Genomic DNA, 26,539 nt, shown 5'->3' with positions numbered 1-26,539 from the left:
CTAATTATCTTTCTTTTGTGAAAGAGAAAAAGATTTTCTTAAAGTTAAGTTGGAATCCTTTTCTTTTTCCCTTTTGCCTTTAGAGAGGTGTTTTTTGAAAGTTAAAAGGTAATCTTCTCTTTAATTGAGAGGAAGAGTGTGGAACTTAAAATTAAGGAAATCCTTTATCTCTTTTCTTAATTCTCATTTTAATTATTCAATCTTTCACCATAATGGAAGGGGAACGTATCCCCACATTCTGTTTTCCTACAACTATTTTTTTTAATGATGGGAATGAAAGGTTTTCAAAAAATCTTTCTACCTCTTGTTAAATTTTTGAAATGATAGCCAAAACCACACCCTATTTTTATGAGTTAATCAAGTAAACCTCCTTTAATTATTTGAAAATCTAATTTTTGTTTGTGGAGAAAACAACATATTTCTATCGTCTTTTTATTATCAGACAAGAAATTAGATATCTTGTCATCTCATAACCTGCTTATCCTACACTCGATTTTTCTTAGGTGAAAAACAATTCTTTCCATCTTGTTACATTTTAAATATAAACTTCTAACGTGAAAAATAAACCTTCCCATTATGTTGCATTTTAAAAATAAATGCCTTCAAAGGGGCCTAAACTTACTGCGTTTTTGTTGGCGTGTATTTTAACACGGTTTTTCTAAAGTTATTAGATTACCATTTGTTGTCATGTAACTGCATTACACAAGAGAAGTCCAGGGAAAGATGTAATATAATTCTACATTTGTATATTCTCTTACATTCTTTAATATTCTTTCGTTTCATATTCTCAAGGCTGGAATATTTTCCAGTGCGAGAGGCCTTTATTTCTGTATGTCTGAATTTCTAACAGTCATATTTTCAAAGGTATAAAAACTTCCCATTTTTATACTGCCTGTGAGCTTTAATGAAACAATCTGAAATATACAGAATATATATATATATATATATATATATATATATATATATATATATATATATATATATATATATATATATATATATATATATACCATGGACCCTTCCTCCAGTTATTTTGTATCTCTACAGTTATTTTCTAAAGGAATATTCGGTCTATATCTTTCATTTAGTGAAAGTGGCTTTTGGCGAAATAAAAAAATTCCATCTTTTTATTCCTGTATTCTCAGACGGCGCTTTTGAGGTGGAAAAATTCCATTTCTTTTTAAAGCAATCCGAACAATGCAGCCATTCTAACTTTTTCTGATAGTCAAGGAGGAATATCACCGAGAGTATTATAAAAAGATATTTTAAAGCTTTTGTACTTACATCGGTTATTTATATAGGTGAGAGCATTATCGTCGCGTTACGCTGATTCTCATCCCGTTTCTATAAAGAGTCTTAAAAATGAAACGTGTTTCATTGTTTCACTCTTTTCTATACTTTTAAGACTTTCACAGAAGTCTTTATTGTGAAACATGTTTCATTGTTGCACCCTTTTCTATACTTTTAAGACTCACAAAAGTCTTGAAAGTGAAACATGCTTCATTGTCTCACTTTTCTGTACTTTTATGACTTTCATAAAAGTCTTTAAAGTGAAACAAGTTTCATTGTTTCACTCTGTTCTTATTTTTAAGAATTTCATTGCTTTACTCTTTTCTGTACTTTTAAAGACTTTCATAAAAGTCGTAAAAGTGAAACATGTTTCACTGTTTCACTCTTTTCTGTACTTCTAAGGCTTTCACAATAGTCTGTAAAGTGAAACATGTTTCATTGTTTCACATTTTTCTGTGCTTTTTTAGGCTTTCACAAAAGTCTAAAAGCAAAACATGTTTCATTGTTTCACGCTTAATATACTTTCAAGACTTTCACGCTTCTCTATACCCTGCGTTAAGAAATTCCCTCTTCATTAACTTGTATTCCTAATGAAAGCTGTCTTCAATGGAAACAGGAACCCCTTCTTTCCCAAATTCCTTTTTTGTCGTTAAGGGAATTAGCTGCAAGCTACACACAAAATCTCCTCTCTTTCTTTTTCTTTTCCTTAAAGGAGAATTCTTTTTGTTTTTCCTTGTTCCCTTAAAAAGAATTCAGTGTAAGGTCGAGGAAAATCCTCTCTATTTTCTAACGTTCTGGAGAGTAGGTTAAAAAAAAAAAGGTGCGCGGCTTCATTTGCCTGTTATACTAAAATATACCTTTTTACTTTTCACAGTTGAAATTCGAAACCTAACATATAAGCGCTGCATAGATTCTGTACACTACAAATGACTCACACCATAAAGGTAACCTTGTATTTACAATACCTCCCAACCTGCAACCTTGAAACGTCTAGATCATTCTGTAGAGATAATACGGACATGCAGTTTTCATCTCATCCTCCTCATATCAGGACATAAAAGAGATTTCGACAGAACAACGGGACCAATTGTTTCCCCGTCATGTTTAAATCATAATACCCTTAACCCACTCGAATTCAATGGCTGTCATTTACCCCATGAGATAAAACTTGACGAGACAATTGAGCTAGCTCTCTCTCTCTCTCTCTCTCTCTCTCTCTCTCTCTCTCTCTCTCTCTCTCTCTCTCTCTCTCTCTCACTAATAAGTGCCAATAAATGATTCAGCGGACGAAAGATGCATAATGTGACATTATCTAACAAAGCCTCAGAGTTTACTCAATTAGGGCCAGTTAAAGATGAGGTGGTATTATGGTCCTGGAATTCGTGTAGGTTCGTCGTATCTCTTATTGCATATGCATATCTCGCCAAAACTCCAATTAGACTATCTTTGGAAATTAGGATTTGCATGTAAATGCACGTGGTGCTTTCTGTGTGTGTGTGTGTATATATGTATGTATGTATGTATGTATATGTATAGATATATATATATATATATATATATATATTTTATTATATATTTTATATATATATATATATATGATATATATATATTTATATATGTATAACTGAATCACGCAAATTTTGAACTTGATGAATATATAAATAAAGACAAAATCGACGAAGAAAAGAGAAACACAGGAGTGCTGCGAGGCCTTTCGACTGTCGTCCTTTACTTAGCAGACGACAGTCGGAAGGCCTCGCAGCACTCCAGTGTTTCTCTTTCCTCGGCGATTTTGTTTTTATTCATGTATATATATATGTATATATATATATATATATATATATATATATATATATATATATATATATATATATATATATATATATATATATATATATATATATATATATGTATAAATATATAGATGTGTGTGTACGTGATTTCAGGGATATTCAATTTATTAATTTAAAAATATGGAGACTTTTACCTGTAACTTGATGAGTATTGTGACGGACTGCTGAAACACTTTGGTCTGGTAGCGCGTCCTTTGAGTTGGGGGCATAAGATAGCGGACTTCATGGTCTGGAAAAGAAAAAGAAAAACGATGATATTAGACGGCGCTTCTGCTTTTTAGCTTTCACCAACAGAGTGAAAAATGGTTTTGGTACTTGAACCCAATAATCTTTGGAAGTTTGAATTTCAAGTCAGTGGCTCCTATGGGTATGTTCCATATTATAATAGGGTTCATCTTCTGAATAATAATAATAATAATAATAATAATAACAATAATAATAATAATAATAATAATAATAATAATAATAATAATAATAATATAAAATAAGAAATTTAGCGAGATTAAAATCAGATAATTTAAAGGTTTGCATTGTTTTACACCTTCAAACCTCCTAATAACCTCAGCACCTTCACACCCAAACGTCCTTGCAGTCAAAATAAAATCTGTCCATCGAAACACAAGTCCAAATGACATCTCTCATTCGGATTAGGACCTCGTCTGAATGACTAAAATCGATTTCAGATCAAGAGGCCACACTGTTCCCTCAGGAGCAAAGTGCTGTCTAGAGCCATCGACATTCTATTATCAAGTAGAGACCCGCCCCCCTTCTGAGGCGTCGTCAGATCATTCGAGTTTACTCTCATCTTGTAGCATCAGGTGGTTTCTCATTCAGTGACTGTGGTAACCTGAAACCATTATGTCCTCAATCAGGTGAACGAAGGTGACCCCAGGAGATGATACCTCGAGCTTCAAGAAGTCTTTCTACAGTCCTCTGTGTAGATAGACTCTTTCTTTGCAAGATAAGAGACAGAGAAGAGAAAAATTCTCCTTTCCTGATCTATGCAGTTGATCAGGTATCTGTCAGTTGGACCAACTGTTGTGAGTCAAAGCCATGCTTTTGAAGGTATGGAGTTGCCATCCTCATTCCAAAATAATTTATGAAAACAGGGATTGTAGCTCTTTCTGGAGCCACCCTCTAGGGAAATAGGCATATATATATATATATATATATATATATATATATATATATATATATATATATATATATATATATATATATATATATATATATATATATATATATATATATTTATATATATATATGTATATAAATATATATGTAAATAGCATATATAAACATACATGTATAAACATATGTATATATATATATATATATATATATATATATATATATATATACACATATGTGTGTGTGTCTGTTCGCCTTCGTCTGTGTCTGTGTCTGAATCTGTGCGCGCGCGCGCGCTCGAGGAAGAAAGAATCCCTATCCCATCTTGGTGAAAGCAGAAGACACTTTGTGTCCCTTTCCAATTTTGTTTATTGTATTGGATCAAATGCGAAGAGGATCAAGTAGTTTTTCTGCGATTTTCCCAACATTTTTCCCCAATATCTTAAGCCCCCTCGGCCATCCTTCGTACCAACATCCGTTCCTGAACCACTCCACCCCCCCCCAACCCACCCACCCTTAATCTTTGTCCTCCCCAATTCCCTACCCGCTCCTTCATCGAGGGATTTTGGAGAATTGTGAGAAAAAAATTCAAATACTGAAGGAATTCCAGTATACCACTTTTTGGGTCGATTTATTTTCTCTTGTTTATCATGGTATGGGATTATGATTTCTGAGCGACCTGTAGTTTCTATATTTTCTTTCATTGTCGTCCTCTCGCACAAAATGAAATTATAACTGACAAACTGACGCAGAATAAATATAGCAAGTAAATAAGAAAACAGATTGGGAGGTTTATCGTAGACACGGACAAATACAAAGACATATTTGTAAGATGCAAACTATATCCACTGGACATAAATCCGGAAACTAATAGACGTTTATGTCAAGGAAATGGACTTGCAAGCCTGAAAGAAAATATATGCAAAAATAAAAAAAACTTCATAAGCCAAAACTCTCCCTTGAAAAAGCTTCTTCAAAAATCCAGACCTCTGGAGTCCAGCGAAAGGGACCTCGATTTTCCTTAAATGCTTGTCTGTACGTTAGCAGAATCACGTAAAATGTAATGTGTGGATTTTTACGAGAATTTTACGAAACGTGGACGTCATGTCTAGCAACGAGGGATTAAGATTCTGCGCGAGATAGGACTGTCACCTTTGGGGGCAGTCCTAATCTCAAATGTTCCAGGATTGTGAAACTGAAAACCTATGCGCTGTTACCGTAGATTTCAGAGATAAAATTTAGTATTAATATTATTTACTATTAATGTTCAGAAATAAAATTTACTATTACTGTTACTGGCTATTACTGTTATTGGACGTTATGTCTTCTCTTAAGCTGTACTATTTCGTTTGAATCCCCACAACTAACAGCTTCTGGCCAATGGAGATTAGTGCTCACAGGGAGTTCGACATGGCAGGGAAATGTACTCTATTGCTGTATTTTTTTTCTGCCCAAGTGTCGTGTTATTTTTCCTTCATAAGGGTTAAAACTATTTGAGTTGCATTTCATTGGCCGTGAACATTAGCATCAAATGAAGACTGCTACTGTTACAATAGTACATTTTAAAATGATTTATCTATTATGACCATGAAATTGTTGACAAACTTCCATTTCCGTTCAATATGATTTTACCCCCTAAGGCTTACGAAATGGTATTTCTCTATTAAATCCCAAGCATAATAAAAATAGATGAAAAACAGTCAGATGTGCATTTCAAGACCTCCAGAAAAAGCCAGCAAATAATCTTTTTGATTGCAGGCTAAAGCTATCTTCATCTCAATCATATGCGTTGCATGCGGACGCGGTGAATCCAAGCGACTCAGCATTCTGTATTGAAATCATGCAATGAAAAGGTGGCTTTAATTTTTTCCTTCTTTTTTTTGAGAATCATGCGATCAAGGTCAGCTTTTTTTAGATCATGGATTTTTTTTTTTGTATGACGTTTGGTGAAGGGAATTTAGATGATATTTAAGGTGCAGTTACGTGACGGAGGAGAGATCTGATGCAGGCATTCAGGAGAACGGGATTAAGTAGTTAACAAAAATTGCTTGTTCTTTCTCTGATTAGGCGAACCATACCTAACGATTCGTTGTGATTTAGAAATTTACAATGCGGTTTCATGTAAAATAATCCTTATCAAAATTTACCATGAGAAAGAAGCCTAAGATAAGACGCAGATAAATAAGATCTCTTTATACAACTCTCGTAAATAGATATCGAATCGCTGCGGGTACTAATAAAATTTTTGCTAAACCTTGTCTCCCAGGTATACTGACATATACCCATATGAAATAGTTTCGTTTGCTCTCAGATATCGACAGCACGCATACGCGAGAACGCTGTACGAGTTAAAACACTAATACATATGCACGCTCACACAAATACACACACAAACATATATTTTACTAACAGGACCTCATTCAAACTGGATGGTATCTAATGGAGTATTTATTCAGAAAAAGTTACAAGCTCCCTTGGACAAACAGTCCTGAGTATCAGGTATCCGTAACTTTTCCTGAACAAATACTCCATTAGATACCATCCAGTTTGAATGAGGTCCTGTTAGTAATTCTACTAATGCACAGAACAATTGTGTATGTGATAAAGTTAAACATTATATATATATATATATATATATATATATATATATTTTGTTCTGTCTAATGCTTCTAATACAAGAATTTTGTCCCACCCACGCAAGTGGACGAGGAACAAAACGATACCTCTTTTGACCAAAAAACAATTCAGACCAAACAAAAGCAACGCATAAAAGAACAAAGAACAATTAACATAATGGACCGGACATATCTTGTCTGAGCAAGAAACCAGCTTGAACAAAAGGCTCTACCCTTATGAGGTGATGACGTTCACTATACACACACACACACACATACAAACGCTCACATACACCCACAAACAACAAATGCGTGTCCGGACATAGGTTTCTTTGAGAATTACGCCTTTCCCTTCAAAACAGAGGATCCCAGGAGGCGTTACTAATATATATGGCGGTAGGTGGATGACTTGAAATTTTATATATATATATATATATATATATATATATATATATATATATATATATATATATATATATATATATATATATATATATATATTTTTTTTTTTTTTTTTTTTTTTTTTTTTTTTATTATTTATTTATTTATTTATTTATTTATTTATTTATACGGACGTACACACACACACACCAAGTTTTTCATTCACTCGCAATGTTATTTAACGGACCATTCGTAAGAAAACGTATCAGGGCCGATCTACAATCAACCATAAATCTACATCAGCATATTCACATCCCACTTCATTACTTTTTCCAGATATTTATAGAGATAGTTATGACAATGGCTGTAATATCTTAGCCGCCTCATCAAATAAAGATACATCATAAGTACCTGTGATTATGTGCCCTATCAGGAAGCAGAATCATGTTGTATGTTACGAGAAATAGCGTCACGATAACTCTCTCTCTCTCTCTCTCTCTCTCTCTCTCTCTCTCTCTCTCTCTCAGGAGAAACTGTATTTTATATTTCAAGAAGCGTTAACTCTCTCTCTCTCTCTCTCTCTCTCTCTCTCTCTCTCTCTCTCTCTCTCTCTCTCTCTCTCTCTCTCTCTCTCTCTCTCTCAGGAGAAACTGTATTTTATATTTCAAGAAGCATTAACTCTCTCTCTCTCTCTCTCTCTCTCTCTCTCTCTCTCTCTCTCTCTCTCTCTCTCGCTCTCTTTCTATCTTCCCAATACCTGACAGACAAAGAGAGCGAGAGAGAGAGAGAGAGGAGAAATGTTGGTTTCCACTTCCGTTAGTGAAATGATCCAGAAAGCCGTAACCCAAAAGAGACCCAGGCGATGTGTCCGGGTCCGTCTGGCGAACCGGGTTCGATAGGGGACCCGAGATCTTGAAGAAAACTCAACGACATTAGGAAACTTTCAAGCTGAGAAACATTACAGCGGCGTCCTTAGGATTACGTAACCTTTCACTACAACGAAAGGCGTAAGTAGTCGCTGGGAATGGGAATTATTCATTCACTTCAATTCCCATTTCATTCGCGGAGTGAAATACTTATTTATTGTTTTGTTTAGAAGGAAACAGCTTTTTTTTTCCCCGAGTGGCAGAATTATAGACCAGAATGTTCTGTAGGTAATCGTCATTGCGTTGTTGTGAAGTTCGGTTTGCTGCGGCCGATAGACATATCTCAGTCCCGTCGTTTGCTGAAGTTGAACAAATGCGTCGATTCTGTAAATTTCACTTTCCAGGTTGCAGATAAAAGGTACATAACCGTGGCGCCTCTAAAATAAAAACTTAAAGGTTGAAATTTTACTGCGCCCAGATTTTTTTTTTTATGCAAGAGGCCCACGTATACTGTCTCCCGAATTCAGGTGCATCGGTTTATTGCCTGTTCCCTTATATTTATCAATACGTCACCTTTTCCTATAACTCGTCTCTCTATCTGCAAGCGATTTCCCACTGGGTTTATATTCCGCCAGGGTTTTCAGCTGATGATTGAAAGAAGAAAGAAAGAGAGAACTCAAGAATAATAAAAACAGCACTTTTATTCAAATGGAGAAAAGAACGATGCAACTATTCCCCGCCAATGCGTGAATGATAGACCGAGTCGCCTATTTTGGCGCCAACACAACCCCCCGCGCTAACCCTCCTGTAACGGAATCCATTATTACGAGACCTCGAGAGAGCTTTAAAAGGTTTCGCCATTGAAATCCATTCTGGAACCCGAGGGGCGAAGTGTTGTAGCAGCGAACGCCAGAATGGATCTCTCATCAGTGACGAATTACTGGGGTTTTTGGTCCTGTAATTACATCTTCGAAGATTGGGCCGCGCAGCGGGACGACAACAGCTCAAAAATTCGTAATTCTCTTCGTCTCTTTCGTTTTCTCTCTCTTTCTCTGTATGTGTGAATATGTGTGTGTGCTTGTTTGTGACATAAAAAAGCATAAAAACCTCTTACATTCCCTCTTTTCATGTTATAATAAATACTCTCCTCTTTAGGCGAACCGAATTACCAGTAACTTTCACTAGACCAGAGACAGTCGTATTATTGACACGAGTATTGCTTCTCATTTAAAGACAACGGATTCTGACGATATTGATTTCTGATCTGTTGAGAGATCAAGCGACTGATTGCCTTTCAAGTTACCAAGGAACATCACAACTCCATTTCGATTTTAATCGTGAAAGAGCTTCACTTTGTTATATCTTGAGCCGCCCAAGAAACAATTAAAAATAGAAAAGAGATTTGCTTAAGGCTTTATCATATGCGTGAAATCTTTCCCTAGTCATGAAAGAGGTAGATTATTGCGCATATATACGCTCTATAAATACGTTACAGAAACAGAAGTTCTTGCAACGCTATGTGGCGTTTACTCCAAATCAGTTTTATGATAAGGTATACATGTTGAAATAAAGTCGGTATGTATTACATTCGATAATGATATCAAGTTTGCTTGAAATTCTCTCTCAACAATGAACTGACATAAATTTGGTATATTACCTATCATGAAAACACTCTACAATGTAGATAAAGGCTTTCTTCTCGAAAGGCTGGTGGTGGGAACTTGGGTGGCGGGGTTTCGGGGGCGGGGGGTCGTGGAGAGGGGTTCTTATTCCCTGGCAAGCGGTTGTATTTAGGACTTATCATCTGTTAAAGGCTCTGCTCGGTGGCTCTCTTCTCACGAAGGCGTTTCAGAGAATGGTGTTTTTAATTGTAGTGTCATTCTAAGCATTCGTAAGAATCCTGAACATTCACATCCTTTAAGTATTATAAAAACCTTTATTTTGTGAACTATAAATATTCATTTGGCTTGCTATAAACAACATGCTTATTTTTCTTTAATATTTACTATCCTCTCCATAATTCAATTTCATTAATTTTGTATGAATGAATCTCCTGGTCTGTCTGTAAACAACAAAAGTCCATGCCAGTAGCAGAAGCGAAGAAATACGAGGGAACATCCACGAATGGTATTTATGAAAAATGAATGGAAACGAAACTAACGCTGAATCATTTACCCGAACGATCCGCAAGTCTTCACAAGCAGAGAATTTGTTAAGTTTCGTGAGTATAGATTACTTCTTCTATATTTAGACCAACACCTCCCCCTCGGTGAACTTCTGAAGCTATTTTGAAGGAAATGAAACTATTTCCCTTCAGATTCGGCCAGAGATTTGCCGTACAAACAAGCAAGAAGGTTATCCCGTCCAAGCAAAATCACGCACGAAGCTCTCAGAACGTCGATACGAGTAAAAACGCAGTCATTGAATTCTACGACCCTCGGTATGGCGTGAAATACGAAAGTTGCCGTTTTGGAAATATTGTATCGAGTAACTAGTGTACCTGCGCCGTTAAAAATAACGGCAATATTTAGGTATTTCGTATATATTTATGTATGTGTGCATGTGTGTGTTTGTGTGTGTGCATGTGTGAAATCCTCATTGGACCAGCCGCGTAAAAAAAAAAAAGTGCGTGGCACGAAATCCATCCACGATAAAGGAGAAGATCAAAAGCTTACGTCACACGAGATAGCCTATACATAATATTAAGCGGCCATATTCCCGTCCATTCAGTGGCAACGTGAGAGCTGATACTCCTAATCCCGACACATTACTCATTCCAGCTCTTTTGTGTTGTCATAGAAAACAGGTGCGCATGGCAGTCGTCTTTTTTTTTCCCCCCTTCTTCTCGTACTTCGTAACCGCGATTTTAGGGTTCCCGCCGCGCGTCGGCTGAGCAGGTATATATAATCTTTTGTTGGAGCTGCGACGTCTACTCTATTCCTTATTACGTATTTATGGTCGATGAAAAGGATTGATGGCGATCGCGGCATGCCGTGACACTTCGTATATAGAACGCACGGCTGAAATGGTATCAGTAGTGGCAGGGTGAAATAGCGCCTGATGCCATTGGCCCTAAATGTGGCCCCCAAACTCTTCGCGGAAGCATGTTGAAGTATCATAAGGCATTCTGAATTGTGATGTTTAAACTTCAGACCCTGATTTGACTTAATAAAGAAACCGATATATTTTTTGTTGCATTTACTTTAGAACTGTTTGACCTGCGTGTGGTAATCAATTTATCGAAAGCAAGTAACTGACGGTATGATTGCCTAATGGATTATTGCGCTTATGAGATATAACGTAATGCGCTTTCAGTGGGACTGCGAGCGCAGCCAGGACCTTTTGCATGTTTCCCTAAAATGTATTTAAGCAAAGAATAGAAGGAAATGCGGTTCTCTGTCTTAAACTTGTACATTTGTGAAAAGGCAGTAGATATCTCGTGTGTATGGAATTATGCTAGTGTTTGTCAATAAAGTTCTTTACTCAGTAGTATGCCACGTGCATGATTTAAGTAAAATAGGGAAAAAACAACCATTGCGAATAAAATTCAGCTTCCTACATACAGTTAAATCAACATGTGACGTCTAATGAAGAAATTACTATCTTTGTAATAAATTTAATGTGACTGAGCTACGCTCTTAATGTACTACGATTGTAGTAGAAATGCGAAGCCTTGAAACTAAAGTACGTCACCGCATACCGCAAGGTAGGTATCAGTACCCCATTATATTATCGCATATGGATTTATGGCTGCATAAAGCATGTGGTTCTCACACTTATTCGTACACGATGCCACCTGCTAGGAGGATACACATGTGTCTGTCTAACCTGTAGTTACTCGCACACATGTGTGAGTGTTGGTGTCATGTAAGCAACATACAACCACCAATACCGTTGCCACTTATCGATTTATTTTCGTTAGGTGAATGACGATGACTCACCCACGCAATCTCTCTCTCTCTCTCTCTCTCTCTCTCTCTCTCTCTCTCTCTCTCTCTCTGTAGCAACCACCTTTTGCTGGTCCACGTTATTAGCAACCTGAGACTATATTTAGTGGATGCGGAAAAGTTGACAAATCGATTGGGCAGGAGGCGACTGGCACGATTCACGTCCATTCTCGTTCCTCCATTGCAGTGTTCACCTGGAAACTCTCTCTCTCTCTCTCTCTCTCCTCTCTCTCTCTCTCTCTCTCTGGTAACTTACATTGTTCTCTGTCACATATCTGTACCATCTATGAGCTGGTCTCGCTGTGAGGGGTTCTCGGTACTCGATAACGAAGAACAAATATTGACACGAAGTCCCCGCGTACAGTCATTAGTGGCCCTTTAGAGGCCCGTAAATAAGACTTTCCTGGATGACAATAATAAGAAGAAGAAGAGGAAGAAAGGTGAGGTTTTCCTGCGCTGATTTCGCTTACGCAGTTGATAAATTCTTCCCAGAGAATGGGCGTGTATTCGTGTATTTACGTCAGTGTTTTCGAATAGACTAAACCTGGATTGTGAAATGACAGGAAGGGTTCTACTCGCTCTAAACTACTGTAGAATATACATATATACACGTCAAGAACATCGATACCTCCATAATTATATGAAGAGCAGCTATCACTACCATCTAAGAATAGAAGTCGCCTTCTGCCGTGGAATATGAATGAAGACGAGAATACGAGAGAGAGGAACGACCCGGGTCATATTATAATACGATACATATGCAACCGGCTACTCGGCCCCGCTCATCCCCTGAGATTGCCTCAGCATTACTGCAAAGAACATTTAAAGGCGGTCGGGATACTGAATGAATCTGCCGCCATTGAAACCACCGGAGGAAAACCCAATCAGTTGTTAATGGAAATCTGACTCGAAGCATTCGTTTCTGAATCAAGTGAATTCGAACTTAAATATCACAGGAATACGTGTACGATATCTGACGTGTTCCTCTGAATATGACATTTAAATCCGACCTAAAGGATATTAGGAGTGACAGTTACTCTGAAATATGAAAAGTTTCTCGATTTCCTTTCATTTCACATTTTTCTCTGTTATTTATATATATATATATATATATATATATATATATATATATATATATATATATATATATATATATATATATATATATATACTTGACTTCAGGGATATATTGCCGTCATTCTTGGTATCTAAAGCACTCGATGGTCAAGTTTATATCTCCACCGCTCGCTGTTTGGCTGGAAGGCCATTTGAAACTTAGCAGTTTAGCAGTGATTGCTCATGTAGTGAAGCCATGTTTCTCTAACGAAGTTCGTTCGACGCAGAATCCTGTGTTTTGTTTATGCAGAACAGTGTGTTCGAATGGTTTCTGTGCCGAAGCACTCTCCCGGTTATGTTAGGTACTGGAATAGCAGATGCAGTTAAACTATGGAAGCTGTCGTAGAAAACGCTCGCAATTCCAAGCGCTACAAATAGCGAAACTTGCTGTCTCCTGGGAAAGCAGTCATGAGCTCTCTCGAGTAGGTCGCTCTGTTTCTGTGCAAACAATTGTGAGACAGAAGTACGAGGATGGTGGACAGCCTATATAAAAATTATATTATATGAACCCAATGAAATTTGTATGCTTTGGTATTATTAAAACGGACATCGGAAATGGAAACCATGCAGTATTAAAGAAGTTGAATAGCTATGCCGAGAAAGACCAAAAGAATTAAGCTTGAAATGTTTCTCGTGAACTTCAGCAGCGTGGGACAAGAAGTCATTCCACTGTCGCACGATGTCTAGCGACCGAGCAAATAACACATCCGATCAGCTGCAGCGCCCCAGCCATTAGTAGTATTAGTTGGGATTTGCCTTTGAAACGGCTCACTTGCTCGTTGTACTTTACCTCCCTCTCCACCCAGTCTAGGGACGGACGAAAAATAAAAGGTAGACAGGTGCCACTGGCCACCTAGAATTGTGCTAATGACTTCCTGGGTCAAATTTATGGTAAGAGAGCGAAATTTACATGAAAATATTTCAGGAAACCAATAGACAAATTAAGTTGTTTCGTGTGTATGAAGGAGTTTCCTAACAGAATGATCAGGATCTCATCGTAATAGTTCAGATGGTCAATGCTCCTTTCGTCATGTAGCGGATAAACAGTTCACCAACCTGCAGTAATTATGCTCAATAATGCATCAGTGTTTCTGTTAAAATTTCAGAAGGCTGGTCATAATGGAATATTGTAAAATTTCAGTTCACTCCGTACATTGGAAAGTTACCCTTACAACTGCATACTTAACCTAATGACAGAGGCGGGCGCACACTTTTTTATATATATGTATATATGCATATATATATATATATATATATATATATATATATATGTGTGTGCAAGTAATACATACCAATGACACATCCCAAAAGAAATTCACACACACACACAGTATATATATTACAGTATATGTTCCAGAGAGCTTTCCCAGAGATAGAACTTGACATTATGCCGAGTGAAACTATTGATCTATGTCGCCGCAGCAGGACCAGAGGAAAATCCCGAAAACTGTTCGATGTAAGAGGTCGATAACCGAATGAGTCACTCTCTCACTCACTCACTCACTCACTCACTCACTCACTCCCTCACTCACTCCCATCGTCCGTGTTAGATGCGGCTTATGTGAAGAAGCTTTCATTGACTTACGTGACATGAAGCTGAGGGAGAAGCCGGCTTAATGATGTATGTATGTGTGTGTATGTGTATGTATGTATGTATGTATGTATGTATGGATGTATGTATGTATACGTGCGTTTGTAAGTGTGTATGTTGTAAAGGCTACAGCTTCCACTTGATTTCTAGATTTCCTAATATTAAGAATTATCGATAGTTAATGAGGTCTTCATTGTCATTGCATGCAAGAGAGAGAGAGACTGTTCGTAATTTCTCGATTTCCTAATATTAAGAATGATCAAATTACCGAAAATTTATGAAGCCTTTACTGTTATTGCAGGGGAAAGAGAGAGAGAGAGAGAGAGAGAGAGAGAGAGAGAGAGAGAGAGAGAGAGAGAGAGAGAGAGAGAGAGACTGCAGCAGGAAAACGTATAAACGGTGACCCAGACTCAAACTTGAAAGCTCAAACTCTTACCAGACTTTAGCTTAAAATACGGTGTTTTATTGTCTATCGGCTATATCTGTTTTCTGTCCCTTATAACTTAGTTACCTTTCATCCGACTAGCTTTTTTTATTTTTTTTTTTTTTTTGCAAATAGTTACTTTTCTTATTTCTCATTTATTTACATATTTTCTTTCCTTACTTTTCTCATTCTTTCTCGTGCTGGACTTTGCAAGTCGCTGGCCATATAGATTTATGCAATATGAATGATTTTTTCCTCTCTTAATAATAATAATAATAATAATAATAATAATAATAATAATAATAACTGTGCTTTGCCATGTAAATTTAATAAAACAGTATGTTGTTTATTACACTATTAAAGGTATACAAACTTTATCAACAACCTTTTCTGCCATGATATTCTGGTAATTTTTCATTTCTCGGCGAATGGCCGTCTCAGACTTCTGTGGTGAAATTAAGATAATAATACCTGCAAAAATAGAGCGGATGTTTTTCTCTTCTTTTTTATTTCTTTTCCAGTAGTTACCCCCATATGTCTATTGCTCTCTTTCGTGCTTATCAACTCGTAAAAACCCTTGGGGGTCTGGTGCGGGCCGCAATTAATCATTATTACGGCCGGAGGAACGAGCATTATGTTTTTCAGCATTCCTGGAAAAAGTTACAGAATTTATCTAGCTTTGATCTTTTTTATTATCCATTTACTTATTTCCATCTCAATTTGTTAAACAAACCATTACAAGTATGTACATACATACATACATACATACATACATACATACATACGTACGCACGCACATACTTGTAAGGGTTTGTTTAACTAAATTTTAACATTTTTATATATATTTTCTAGACAAATTATGCGAATTTTTAAGTTGGTTTAATTTTCCTCTCTTCAAGGAATATTACGCCCTTTGAATTTCCTATTAAACTTGTGTATGACACATTAATAACAGGCTTTCAAAAAGTTCCAGGTGTTTCCCTTGAAGCTCTCGAATATTGTTGAGAGAGAGAGAGAGAGAGAGAGAGAGAGAGAGAGAGAGAGAGAGAGAGAGAGAGAGAGAGAGAGAGAGAGAAATACCTTCGAGTTTTAAAAACTTATGGAGGTAAAATATGCCTAAAATTCTCTTGACGAAAGATACGGAGTTTTCGCTGACATCAGCATTTACGTATAATAAGCGCACTCAGCAATTTATTTGGCGCCGAACTTCACCTGGAAAATTCATGAAGTTTCGACTTCATTATTCAAAGGACTTTGCCGATACCTCCCAATCCTGTGTAACGGGAATTCTGAAAGAACGCAAGCTTTTCATAACTCCGAAACAATTCGCTTAAATTGTTTTACATTCCTTTGCTTCCCAAAAGGTCAACGTCCTTTGTCACAGACCTTTGACTTTCAATGTTAAGCTTTGCAAGAGATACTTTGGGCCACTACAGTAATTTAATGCTGGGTATTATTTCTCAGAGACGTCGAATTTTCTTTGAATGGAGTCCATTTGTAAAGAGCCTTTATATTCGAAAGTAACGCTGATATTTGTGGTAATATTAACGTAACTCTTCCTTGCAGGACGTTATTGTGGAGAGGCAGATTCAGGAGAATGTTCTTTGCACAACTTGTACCTGGACTGATGAATGTTTGAGTGTTTTGTTTCGTATGCGAACTGTCACTAGTGTGTCGTAATAGATTGGTATAATATTAAACCTCTCTCTCTCTCTCTCTCTCTCTCTCTCTCTCTCTCTCTCTCTCTCTCTCTCTCTCTCTCTCTCTCTCTCTCTGCACTGATGGAACATTCGCTCTAAAAGTATATAAACAATTACGGTTCTCGTGAACACTAAAATAACTAAGCTACTTTCCTTCATAAACCCAAAGCTTTTCATCATTTTTTTATTCAAATGAATAGCTTTCACCGCTTAAATTATCAACTGCATGAATTGCAGCATCAACTGAAAGCATTTAATGTTCTAGTCTTCAGCAAAAAAAAAAGCTGAAGACTAGAACATTAAATGCTTTCAATTGATACTGCAATTCATGCAATTGATAATTTAAGCGGTGAAAGCTATTCATTCCATCTTCTTCCTTCAACATTGCACTTCTCATGTTTCCTGTCTGCTCTATCATCTTAAATCTCTTTCCTCAGTTTCCAAAACTTCTCTTCGCTGTCATTAGTCAGCATCATACACATACAAATTCGTAATTTCAGTTCACATTTCATTTTCATTTTGAGTACTTCTATTTGATTTTATGGTGCAACCTTCTGTTTTTTACTTTTTGCATTCATCCACAACATTTCCCAACATGTTTCTTTACTAGTTTTATAATTTTATCATACACCTTCTGAAAATCCGCAACTGCAAAATATATCTAATTTTATTCTCAAACTTTTCACTCAGCCATTTATCTATAAACACACGAAATTTATCATCACCAATAATTCAATATCATTCAACGCCATGCCACGCACCTTTCCGAGTATTAAGAACAATTTATTTCCCGTATAATCACTCTGTATTTATGGTGTCATCATTCCCTCTATAAAGGGAGCTTCTGTTCCTTTCATCTTGCTGATGGGTTTCATTCCCCTCAAAGAGGCTCGCGTGATGATTCGTAATAAACTATTAAGCCCTACAATTACAGTCAGCACCATTTCACAATATCTCGCTGTTAATCCTAATACCTCCTGGTACTCTCCTTTCTCCCGTGTCTTTACAAGCTTGCTATCCACAATTCTTCTTCAAAATATGTTAAAATAAGTGGTCTTTGATCCCTGGCATTATGTCGGAGGAATGATTGACTTGTCTTCCCAAGATTAAAACATCTCCTGAATTATTTGAGTTGGCTTTCGTATTTCAAGGGCGCCACAACCCTTTACTGACCTAGTCTGTCCCAGACAACTGGAATTTTTTGCATCAGCAATTTTCCCTCTTTGCAGTACCGATAACTATTCGATTTGAGAGTGACTTGTTGTGTATATGTATGTATATAAGCATGTATGTATGTATGTCTATATCTGAATATACATGTTTACAACGACACATACACAGGGTCTATAAAAGCAAACGCATGCATCCGAGACATACGAAGTATAAAGAAAATTTGTTACGTGAGATCTGAGTATAAGCTTTAAACGCGCAAAAAAATACATTAGCGATATGAACTTGAAAACAAGAGGAGAGAAGGAATGCAAAAAAGAATGAGAGTACGGAATCTTGATGGATGGGGTTCAGGAAGTTTTAAGATAAAATGCGGGGACGCAGCAGAGGAATAAAGAATACACTGAAAAGAAAGATGCAGATATTCCATCAGTTGAGTATTGTAGTGGAACACAATAGCTTTGTGATATATTACAAGAGTTTTAAGTCGATACTAGAAGTTTTGGAATGGATTAGGAATATACATGGATATGCAAAATTTGAGAGAGAGAGAGAGAGAGAGAGAGAGAGAGAGAGAGAGAGAGAGAGAGAGAGAGAGAGAGCTGCCTAATGTGAAAAGCATATAAGAGAGAGAGAGAGAAGTGCCGAATGTAAATTGCATATGAGAGAGAGAGAGAGACCTGCCTAATGTAAAGAGCACATAAGAGAGAGAGAGAGAGAGAAAGAGGCGGGGAGAGAGTACCTAATGTAAAAAGCACATGAAAGAGAGAGAGAGAGAGGCTAAAGGAAAAAGCACGTAAGAAAGGGTGAGAGTGGGGGGAGAAAGTGCCTAATGTAAAAAGTACATCAAAGAGAGAAAGAGAAAGACTAATGGAAAAAGCACATGAGAGAGAGAGAGAGAGAGAGAAGTGCCTAATGTGAAAAGCATATAAAAGAGAGAGAGAGAAAAAAGTGGCCAGTGTAAAAAGCACATAAGAGAGAGAGAGAGAGAGAGAGAGAGAGAGAGAGAGAGAGAGAGAGAGAGAGAGAGAGAGAGAAAGAGAGAAGTGCCTAACGTAAAAACCACACATAAGACATCTAGATCGGTATGAAAAAACCACGAATGCAGGAACGCACTCCACAGCTAAACCCGAAATATAAATTCATTAAAAGCCACGTCTCCCCACCATGTTTTTTTTAATTACCAGAGGAAAAATCTATCTGCCAGATGACTTATGCAATATGCCTGCAATTCAAACTGAATATTAGTCTAATTTGTGTAACTGACAGCTGGTATTAACCCAATAACATATCTGGCACCGAGCTTTACCATCAATATGAAATATCCATCGCTTGTGTTTAATGGCTATGCGTACTGAATGCTGCAATTAGCTATGGAATTCTACTCACGCCTAGAATTGGCCGAATGGTAATGATGTTGCGTGGAAATAACTACCCTTTTAGCTCATCTTTCAGCTCTGATAGTCACTTTCAGCCATGCATTATATGTAATTTCAGGAGTCACTGATAGTCACTGAACTTCAGCCATGCATTATATGTAATCTCAGTGTGTGCGTATATATATATATATATATATATATATATATATATATATATATATATATATATATATATATATATATATATATATATATATATATACAGATAGATGTCTCTATGCAATAAATACACTCAGTAAGTTTACGGTAATTTCACAGATTACTCTGAAAATATTCAGTCCGTCATTCAGTTAAACCCTGTACATATTCCTTGTCTACATTACTGAGCTTGAAAAACAAAGAGGCAAAGCAAGAGAACTTCCATTAAAAGCCTCTTATCAAAAGACCATCCATAATCAAGATACCATGAAGCCAGCTGCACGGCGACAGCCAATCTCGGCTGCGCTAATCAACCGGAAATATCAGAACGGCAAAAGATGAATCAGCAGAAAAGATGCTGGAGAAGAAACTGCCAAAATTCTCCGACGCGTCCTTTTCCCCTTCTGAAGACCGGTGAAGGACACTTCGACATCAACGCGACAAGTTCCTTGTGGCGAGAAGTCAGTGAGAAGGGCAGTAGTCAAGACACCTTCGCCATCCTCCACTGTCTTCTTCGTTTTTTTGATACTCAAGATTCTTGTGGAAAGTCAGTATGGTCTTTAATTAGCTATACCTCTTAGCTGGGTTTATCAACTGGCCAGGGGAAACTTAATTCCACGGAAAAGACTGAGGTTCTAGGAAAGGTAACCGATTCAAAAGTCATATCCACTGAAAATTACGACTGATAAAACATTTAGAATTGTTACGTTACCAAATATATTCAGTTCTGTGGATAACTCACACTTACACGAACATCTTCCTCAAGTCGTTAACAGTATGCAAGGTGACAAATGCTTCTGAAGTAAAGGTTGGTATGAACATGCTTCAGGTGAAGCCAAGGACTCCCTTTCTGCCTCTCTGTCTCTCTCCCAAAGAAATACTTACTATGAACCTGAGGGTCAAAAACCCTCTATTGAAAATGGTGTTTGGTACAGATGTAAACATATTTCAGTGTATATGTAGAACTATTCTTACATGTATGTGTGTATGTATACCCTAACCTTATTGTGTGCGTAAGAAAAAACGATTTTTACACAACTGAGCTGATAAGTTTTCTCAGTGAAAATCTTACTTTGTGATTTATCATAAAATAGTCATGGCACTCAAAATTGCAACTGTCTTCATTCAAGATTCGTCCCAGGTACACGATGTACAAAAGAGAGAAGGACCTCAAATTCCCAATGACCTTTTCTGAAACCAAGTGCCAAGGCAGCACTTCCGCTGATCATTTTATTATCTCTTTCTAGGACACATCTCGTGTACTGCTGAGCTGTTGCAAATTATATAAACACAGAATCTTCAGACCAAGTTTTTTATGCTCTGAAAGTTTTTTCTTTGAAGTTTTTCTTTCGTATTCGGGATCAAAGACACTTATAGGAGGTGTACGAGGTTTGCCACGAATGATCACAGGCAAAAGAAATTGTTTACTTGAAAAATTCCCCCTCATGAGAACGACAGCTTTTTTATTTATTTTTTGAGAAAATTGGTAGCATAGCTGGCCGTATCCTTTCATTACAGACGCGTTTACTTCCCGTTCACCTTGAATATGAGTCTCCAGTGAGCTGTGTGCGAAGAAAGATTCTTTTTGTTTTAACTGTTTATTTGCTTTCGTCCTGACTTCTGACATGAACAAACTGTTCAGTCTTTCTTTGCTAATGTTTATCTTTCGTATCACCTCTGGTCTTATAAATTAAAATTATGCAATGCAAGACTTTCTGGTAATCTTGCTCATTCTGGCCTGCTCATAAAAACATTTTTTTTTATTCAAAGAATTCTTTTCTGATTCTAAATAGATATTTGACAAGTTCCAGTGTTGAGTATTTCCTAAACCAAGGTCCCTTTTCTTCATCTCTGTCATAGATGCAAAAAAACTCTTCTCTTATTCTTTGTCGAAGTCCTCTGCAGCATCTGGGGTAATATAACATCTCCCTTCTCTTTCCCGTTCAAGACAGTTTTCTTTCAAACCTCTTTCACTCCTTTTCATTAGTGGCCGTCTGAAAACCGCTCCTTTGCTCTTTCAGTTCTGTTCAACCTTTGCTTGATGCTCATTTCAGCTCACCCACCGCTGAACTGAAAAGCTTTCTACAGGGAAAGGAAACAGTACCTGTTCAAGATGATTCTTTGTGTGCAAGTGTTGAGTCAAATTGGCTAGAGCGAATGTTTACGTTGGCAAGAGTCAAGATGTTTTGAAGCTTGCTAAATCTTTATTTGTTCTCGCAAGAAAACTGCTGCCTTTGCCGAGTAGCAAATCCTTATCTTGGGCCAGCTTCTCCAGCTCTGTAGTTTCTAACAAACCTGATCTTCCCCTCGGTACGCATTAAACATCTTACAAACACCCTTGAACTAGATTCCATTCGCCTGACCTTGTTTGTATTACCCACAAACGATTATAAGCAACACTCGGCGAAACTTGTCCTATAAGCTGCCATTTCTTCCGCTGCTATGGAGTCAGTGGTTTTGACCGTGCATTCCTGCCCTCAACTTCTAAACTCTCACATTCCTTACCTTCATCTGCCTCCCCAAGCTCACTACGATCTTTATTTTCAAGAGGAAGGGCTGTCATTAACCCCCCAGGGACATATTCGCTCGGTTTTCTTTCCTTTGTGAAATCTGTGCGGAATTTTGGATACATTCGGCGGTTATGTTTTCTTGCGTACACACAATCACGTAGTATCGTTTTACATATATATATATATATATATATATATATATATATATATATATATATATATATATATATATATATATATATATATATATATATATAGAGAGAGAGAGAGAGAGAGGCAGAGATTTGAATGTGTTAAAAAGAAGTGTTATGTGTAACATGAGCGTCTTAGAATTTAGGCCACTTAGAAATCATGCAGCAAGGAAGTAGATAAATAAACAAATAGATAAATAAATAAATAAAAATAAACAGAAAAACAAAACACACGAAACGTTATCTTTGTAAAATCCCCAGGAGAAATTGCCACAGTGGAATGGTATGGATGTTATATCAAAGTGTTGTTGCCAATGAACACACAAAGGGAAGGAAACGGAAGTTTAGGAGGCCATTACTTGATGTTTGGCAGTTACAGGACTTTTAAAAACGAAAAACATATCTGACCAACGATCCTCGTCATTTAGCTAAATGTCGCTATCACAGTCGGCTCCAAACTTGTGTTTATTGATGGGACTGAAGCAGTTTTTTTTTTTTTTTTTTTTTTTTTTTTTTTTTTTATGTTGCTTTTCGCTTCCGGGAGAATGACCTCATGAAGTCCCCGTCCCTCTGAAATTGCTCCAGGAAGACGTCCAGAATTGGCTATTTGTAGCGAACATAGCAGATATCAATATATTCGTGATATGTAACTGGATTTTTTCTTGGGAGGGGTTGTTTGTGCTGGGGGAGGGGGAGGTGTTGGTGAATGGACAAGGAACACGTCCCAGTTTGGTCAATATTTTGAATAACTGTAAAAATAAAAAAGTAATCATAGTATTGAAAATCTCATCCCTTATTTTCTTGTTAGTCAATCATTTTATCAAACTAATTTGTCTGCTGTATTGAAAACAAACCAATGAGATCAGTCTGCCGAGTGCCATTTGCTGGCGTAATCTAACTCACATTCAACCTCGGCCAGCCAGACGTTTTCCCGGAAGTAGTCACGGAACGTACTTTTATGTAGATGTGATACCCAAGGTAGAGCCGGTAATTGGTAGACGTGTCGCCATAATAAGTGTCGTAGGGGAATTTTATGACCGCTGGATCAATATACCATACATTAGTTCATGCTTCCTCCTCTTTGTTAAGTGCGTCCCAACGTGTCATTAGATCTCAGAGAGATATGGTACCGGATACATAGGCCAGTCATAAGAAACTGAAGGATTGCTTATCAGGTACTCAATGTAGGTATGCTGAGTGCTACAACTCTTCGTATTATTTCTATGACATTCTCTGATAAATCTATTGATACGTGACACAATGAATACCTCCCAGGACCTGCTGCATCCATTAGTGGCAGTGAGGTTTCTAGCAATCACTTTTCTACGAGCTGAGAAAGAGTTGTAGAATTTAATACCTTCTTTCGCCTTTAACGAAAGAAAAGAAGTCTGTTCGGAACTCACTTCAGTGGTGAAGTTTATGGTCAATTTCTGATAAGTGAGAAAAGACCCTCCAGCTTACTACTTCCCGGTATTTTTGCCAGTTGGTCCTCTTCTTCCAAAACCGATATGTAACTTTGCGAACAAGACTCCTAATGGAGAATTCATTCCCACGTTTTTAACTTAACAGACTCGCTGTAGGATAAAACAAAATTGCTATGGACTCACTGTAGGATAAAACAAAATTGCTACAGACTCACTGTAGGATCAAACAAAATTTCTACAGACTCAGTGTAGGATAAAAACAAAATTGCTACAGACTCACTGTAGGATCAAACAAAATTTCTACAGACTCAGTGTAGGATAAAACAAAATTGCTACAGGCTCACTGGGATAAAACAACATTGCTACAGGCTCAATGTAAGATAAAACAAAATTGCTACAGGCTCACTGTAGGATAAAACAAAATTGCTACAGACTCACTTTGGGATTAAAACAAAATTGCTACAGACTCACTGTAGGATAAAAAAAAAAAATTGCTACGATAGCAGCCATCATTTCTTACCTAGAGACGTGATTCCCAATCTTACCAGAACCTGATACCTTTGTTTCTCAGACAGGGAAACTTCCAATAGATTCAACAATTTAAGTCTTACAGGAGGTCTGTAAATTATTGAAAGTCGGTGAAACATAGTAGAAAGGCTTAGAGGACCCTGGGTAAGCACCTGCGCTGCTAATATTTTGTAAAAGAATCCTCGACGACAGAGTAAATTGGGTTTCAAAGCTGTTAAGTTAGCACATTAGCATAATGTGCTATCCCAGCAAACTTAGCCTTTCCAAGCTGTTACACCCCATATTTAAACGCCAGACTTTCACTTAAATCTTCGCCCCTCCTCTCTGGGTGGGATCATTTTTTTTTTCCTGGCCACCCTTAAACAGTAGCAGGGGATAGTGGTCTTTTCTCTCTCCTACTCTTATTCCTTTGCATTCCGTCAAAAAATAAATTTCAGTAAATGTTATTCGTTTCCCCTAAACGTTCCCATAAATCTCCCCAAAACTTTAACTATTTTTGGCTGAAACTCTGATACGGAATATCTCAGCAGTATCTGACTCAAACACCCAGAAGTTGAAACGATTCATTCCCTAAAAGAAGTATTAATTTTCTTTATATATATTTGTGCGTTTAAATGTCTTAAGTATATACAAAATACATTCTCTACCGCCTGTTATTAAACGCTAAATCAATAGTAGTATGTAAAGGCGTTGAAACATTCTAAGTCTTTGAGTATTTACGTAAAATTGCTGACGTTGGCATATCGCACCATTTGCTTTCAAGGCTTCATCAAAAAGATTGCAGAACACTTTAAAGCTTAAACACAATTGAAGCTGCTGTCTTCGGAAAATGCCAGCAAACTGCTAACCACTTCAAAATATCCGAACCAGCTTGAAATGAATATCGTTATCTTTGTTTGTTTGAATGAAGGAATTCAGTCCAGCGGTGCATAACAAGCCCTGGCATCAAAGTTGTTGACTGATAAGCACCCGTCCGTGGAAAGTTAGAACTATATGAACTAACCGTGCATAGGTCTAAAAGCAAACTTGAAGCGAATCTCCGCGAATTGAAATATAGTTATTTTGTCCATGCCCTCTATAACCAAGATGAATTTCCATCGAGTCCGTACTAACATCACTGTGTAAAACAATGATTTAATAAGCTAATTCATTTCTGTAAATGAGAGCTTGCGGATAAAACTCACAACTCCTGAAAGTTTGGTTACGAAAAGAGAAAGATGATACGGAATGACTTTCACCTGAGCACATCCAGACGCACTAACGACTTGACAGCTTTACGCCACCATAACATCAAGCAATGCGAGACCAGATGTCTGTCGGCGTAAGAGAATCCTCACGGTGTTGCGTGGATGCAAAGACGCCATAACCACCGCCATAAGGCCGAATAAACCTGATATCAAAGTAAGCGAAACGAGGAAACACGACTCCACATGTACGCAAACAGCATCTCTCCTTTCATCCCCCTATTCACCAACCAGCCACTTAATTATTGAGCCAACACACACACACACACAAACACATCCCAGTGCCTCATTCAACAGTAAGGCTACGGAGATCCTTTTTCCCCCCCCTCTCTCTCTCTCTCTCTCTCTCTCTCTCTCTCAGCTGGGAAAACAAGCTAGCAAAGGACTAATAGTTCTTAATGTGCCGCTCTTCGTGACATACATTTAGTGTGTGTTGAGTAAAGAGATGGTTGCCCCTGCAGCCGGAGACGACATCTTTTACTTTTTCCAAAAGGTAAATAAACAAATCATCGGATTCGTCTCCTGGTACAGTTTCTTCAAATGTTATTACAGCTTCGTCTTTTGCCGAGATTCTCGCAGGAAACTCAATCTCTCTCTCTATTTCTCGTCAGTCGTCGGTCCACTTGGATATTTTCCAGAGAGCCGTTCTATAGGACTGCGTGTCGCTCGGCAATCAAACTGCCTCGTCAAATTCTCTCGTCAAATCAATTGCCGTCATGAAACTGTGAGAGAGGAGGGCGCCGCGACCGTTTTTATCAGTATGCAATTCCAAGAAGAGGAGATTGACCGTAAAGAATCCTCCTTCCGCGGAGAGATCTTGTTACTGCTCATGATGAATGGCAGGATTTTACTGCAGTGAAACGTTTGTTTATATATATATATACACTGATGTGTGTATATATATACTGATGTGTGTATATACAATTTACGAAAACATAAACGTTATGAAACTACTGTATAAAGAATTCCCTAAAATATCAC

General features: G+C 37.3%; 1 protein-coding gene across 2 annotated transcripts in view; it reads right to left on the bottom strand.

Annotated features, from left to right (window-relative positions):
- Window positions 1-26,539, bottom strand: part of LOC136832508 (uncharacterized) — an 82,305-nt gene that overhangs the window by 46,111 nt on the left and 9,655 nt on the right. For both annotated transcript variants that reach the window (XM_067093416.1, XM_067093415.1), the window contains exon 2: window positions 3,278-3,372. In XM_067093416.1, coding sequence (XP_066949517.1) covers window positions 3,278-3,372 — 95 coding nt within the window. The remainder of the gene's footprint in view (window positions 1-3,277; window positions 3,373-26,539) is intronic.

This window comes from Macrobrachium rosenbergii, chromosome 50, assembly GCF_040412425.1.
Source record: "Macrobrachium rosenbergii isolate ZJJX-2024 chromosome 50, ASM4041242v1, whole genome shotgun sequence".
Taxonomy (NCBI): domain Eukaryota; kingdom Metazoa; phylum Arthropoda; class Malacostraca; order Decapoda; family Palaemonidae; genus Macrobrachium; species Macrobrachium rosenbergii.
Note: the sequence above shows the minus strand (reverse complement) of the source record. Positions and strands in the feature narration are given on the sequence as shown.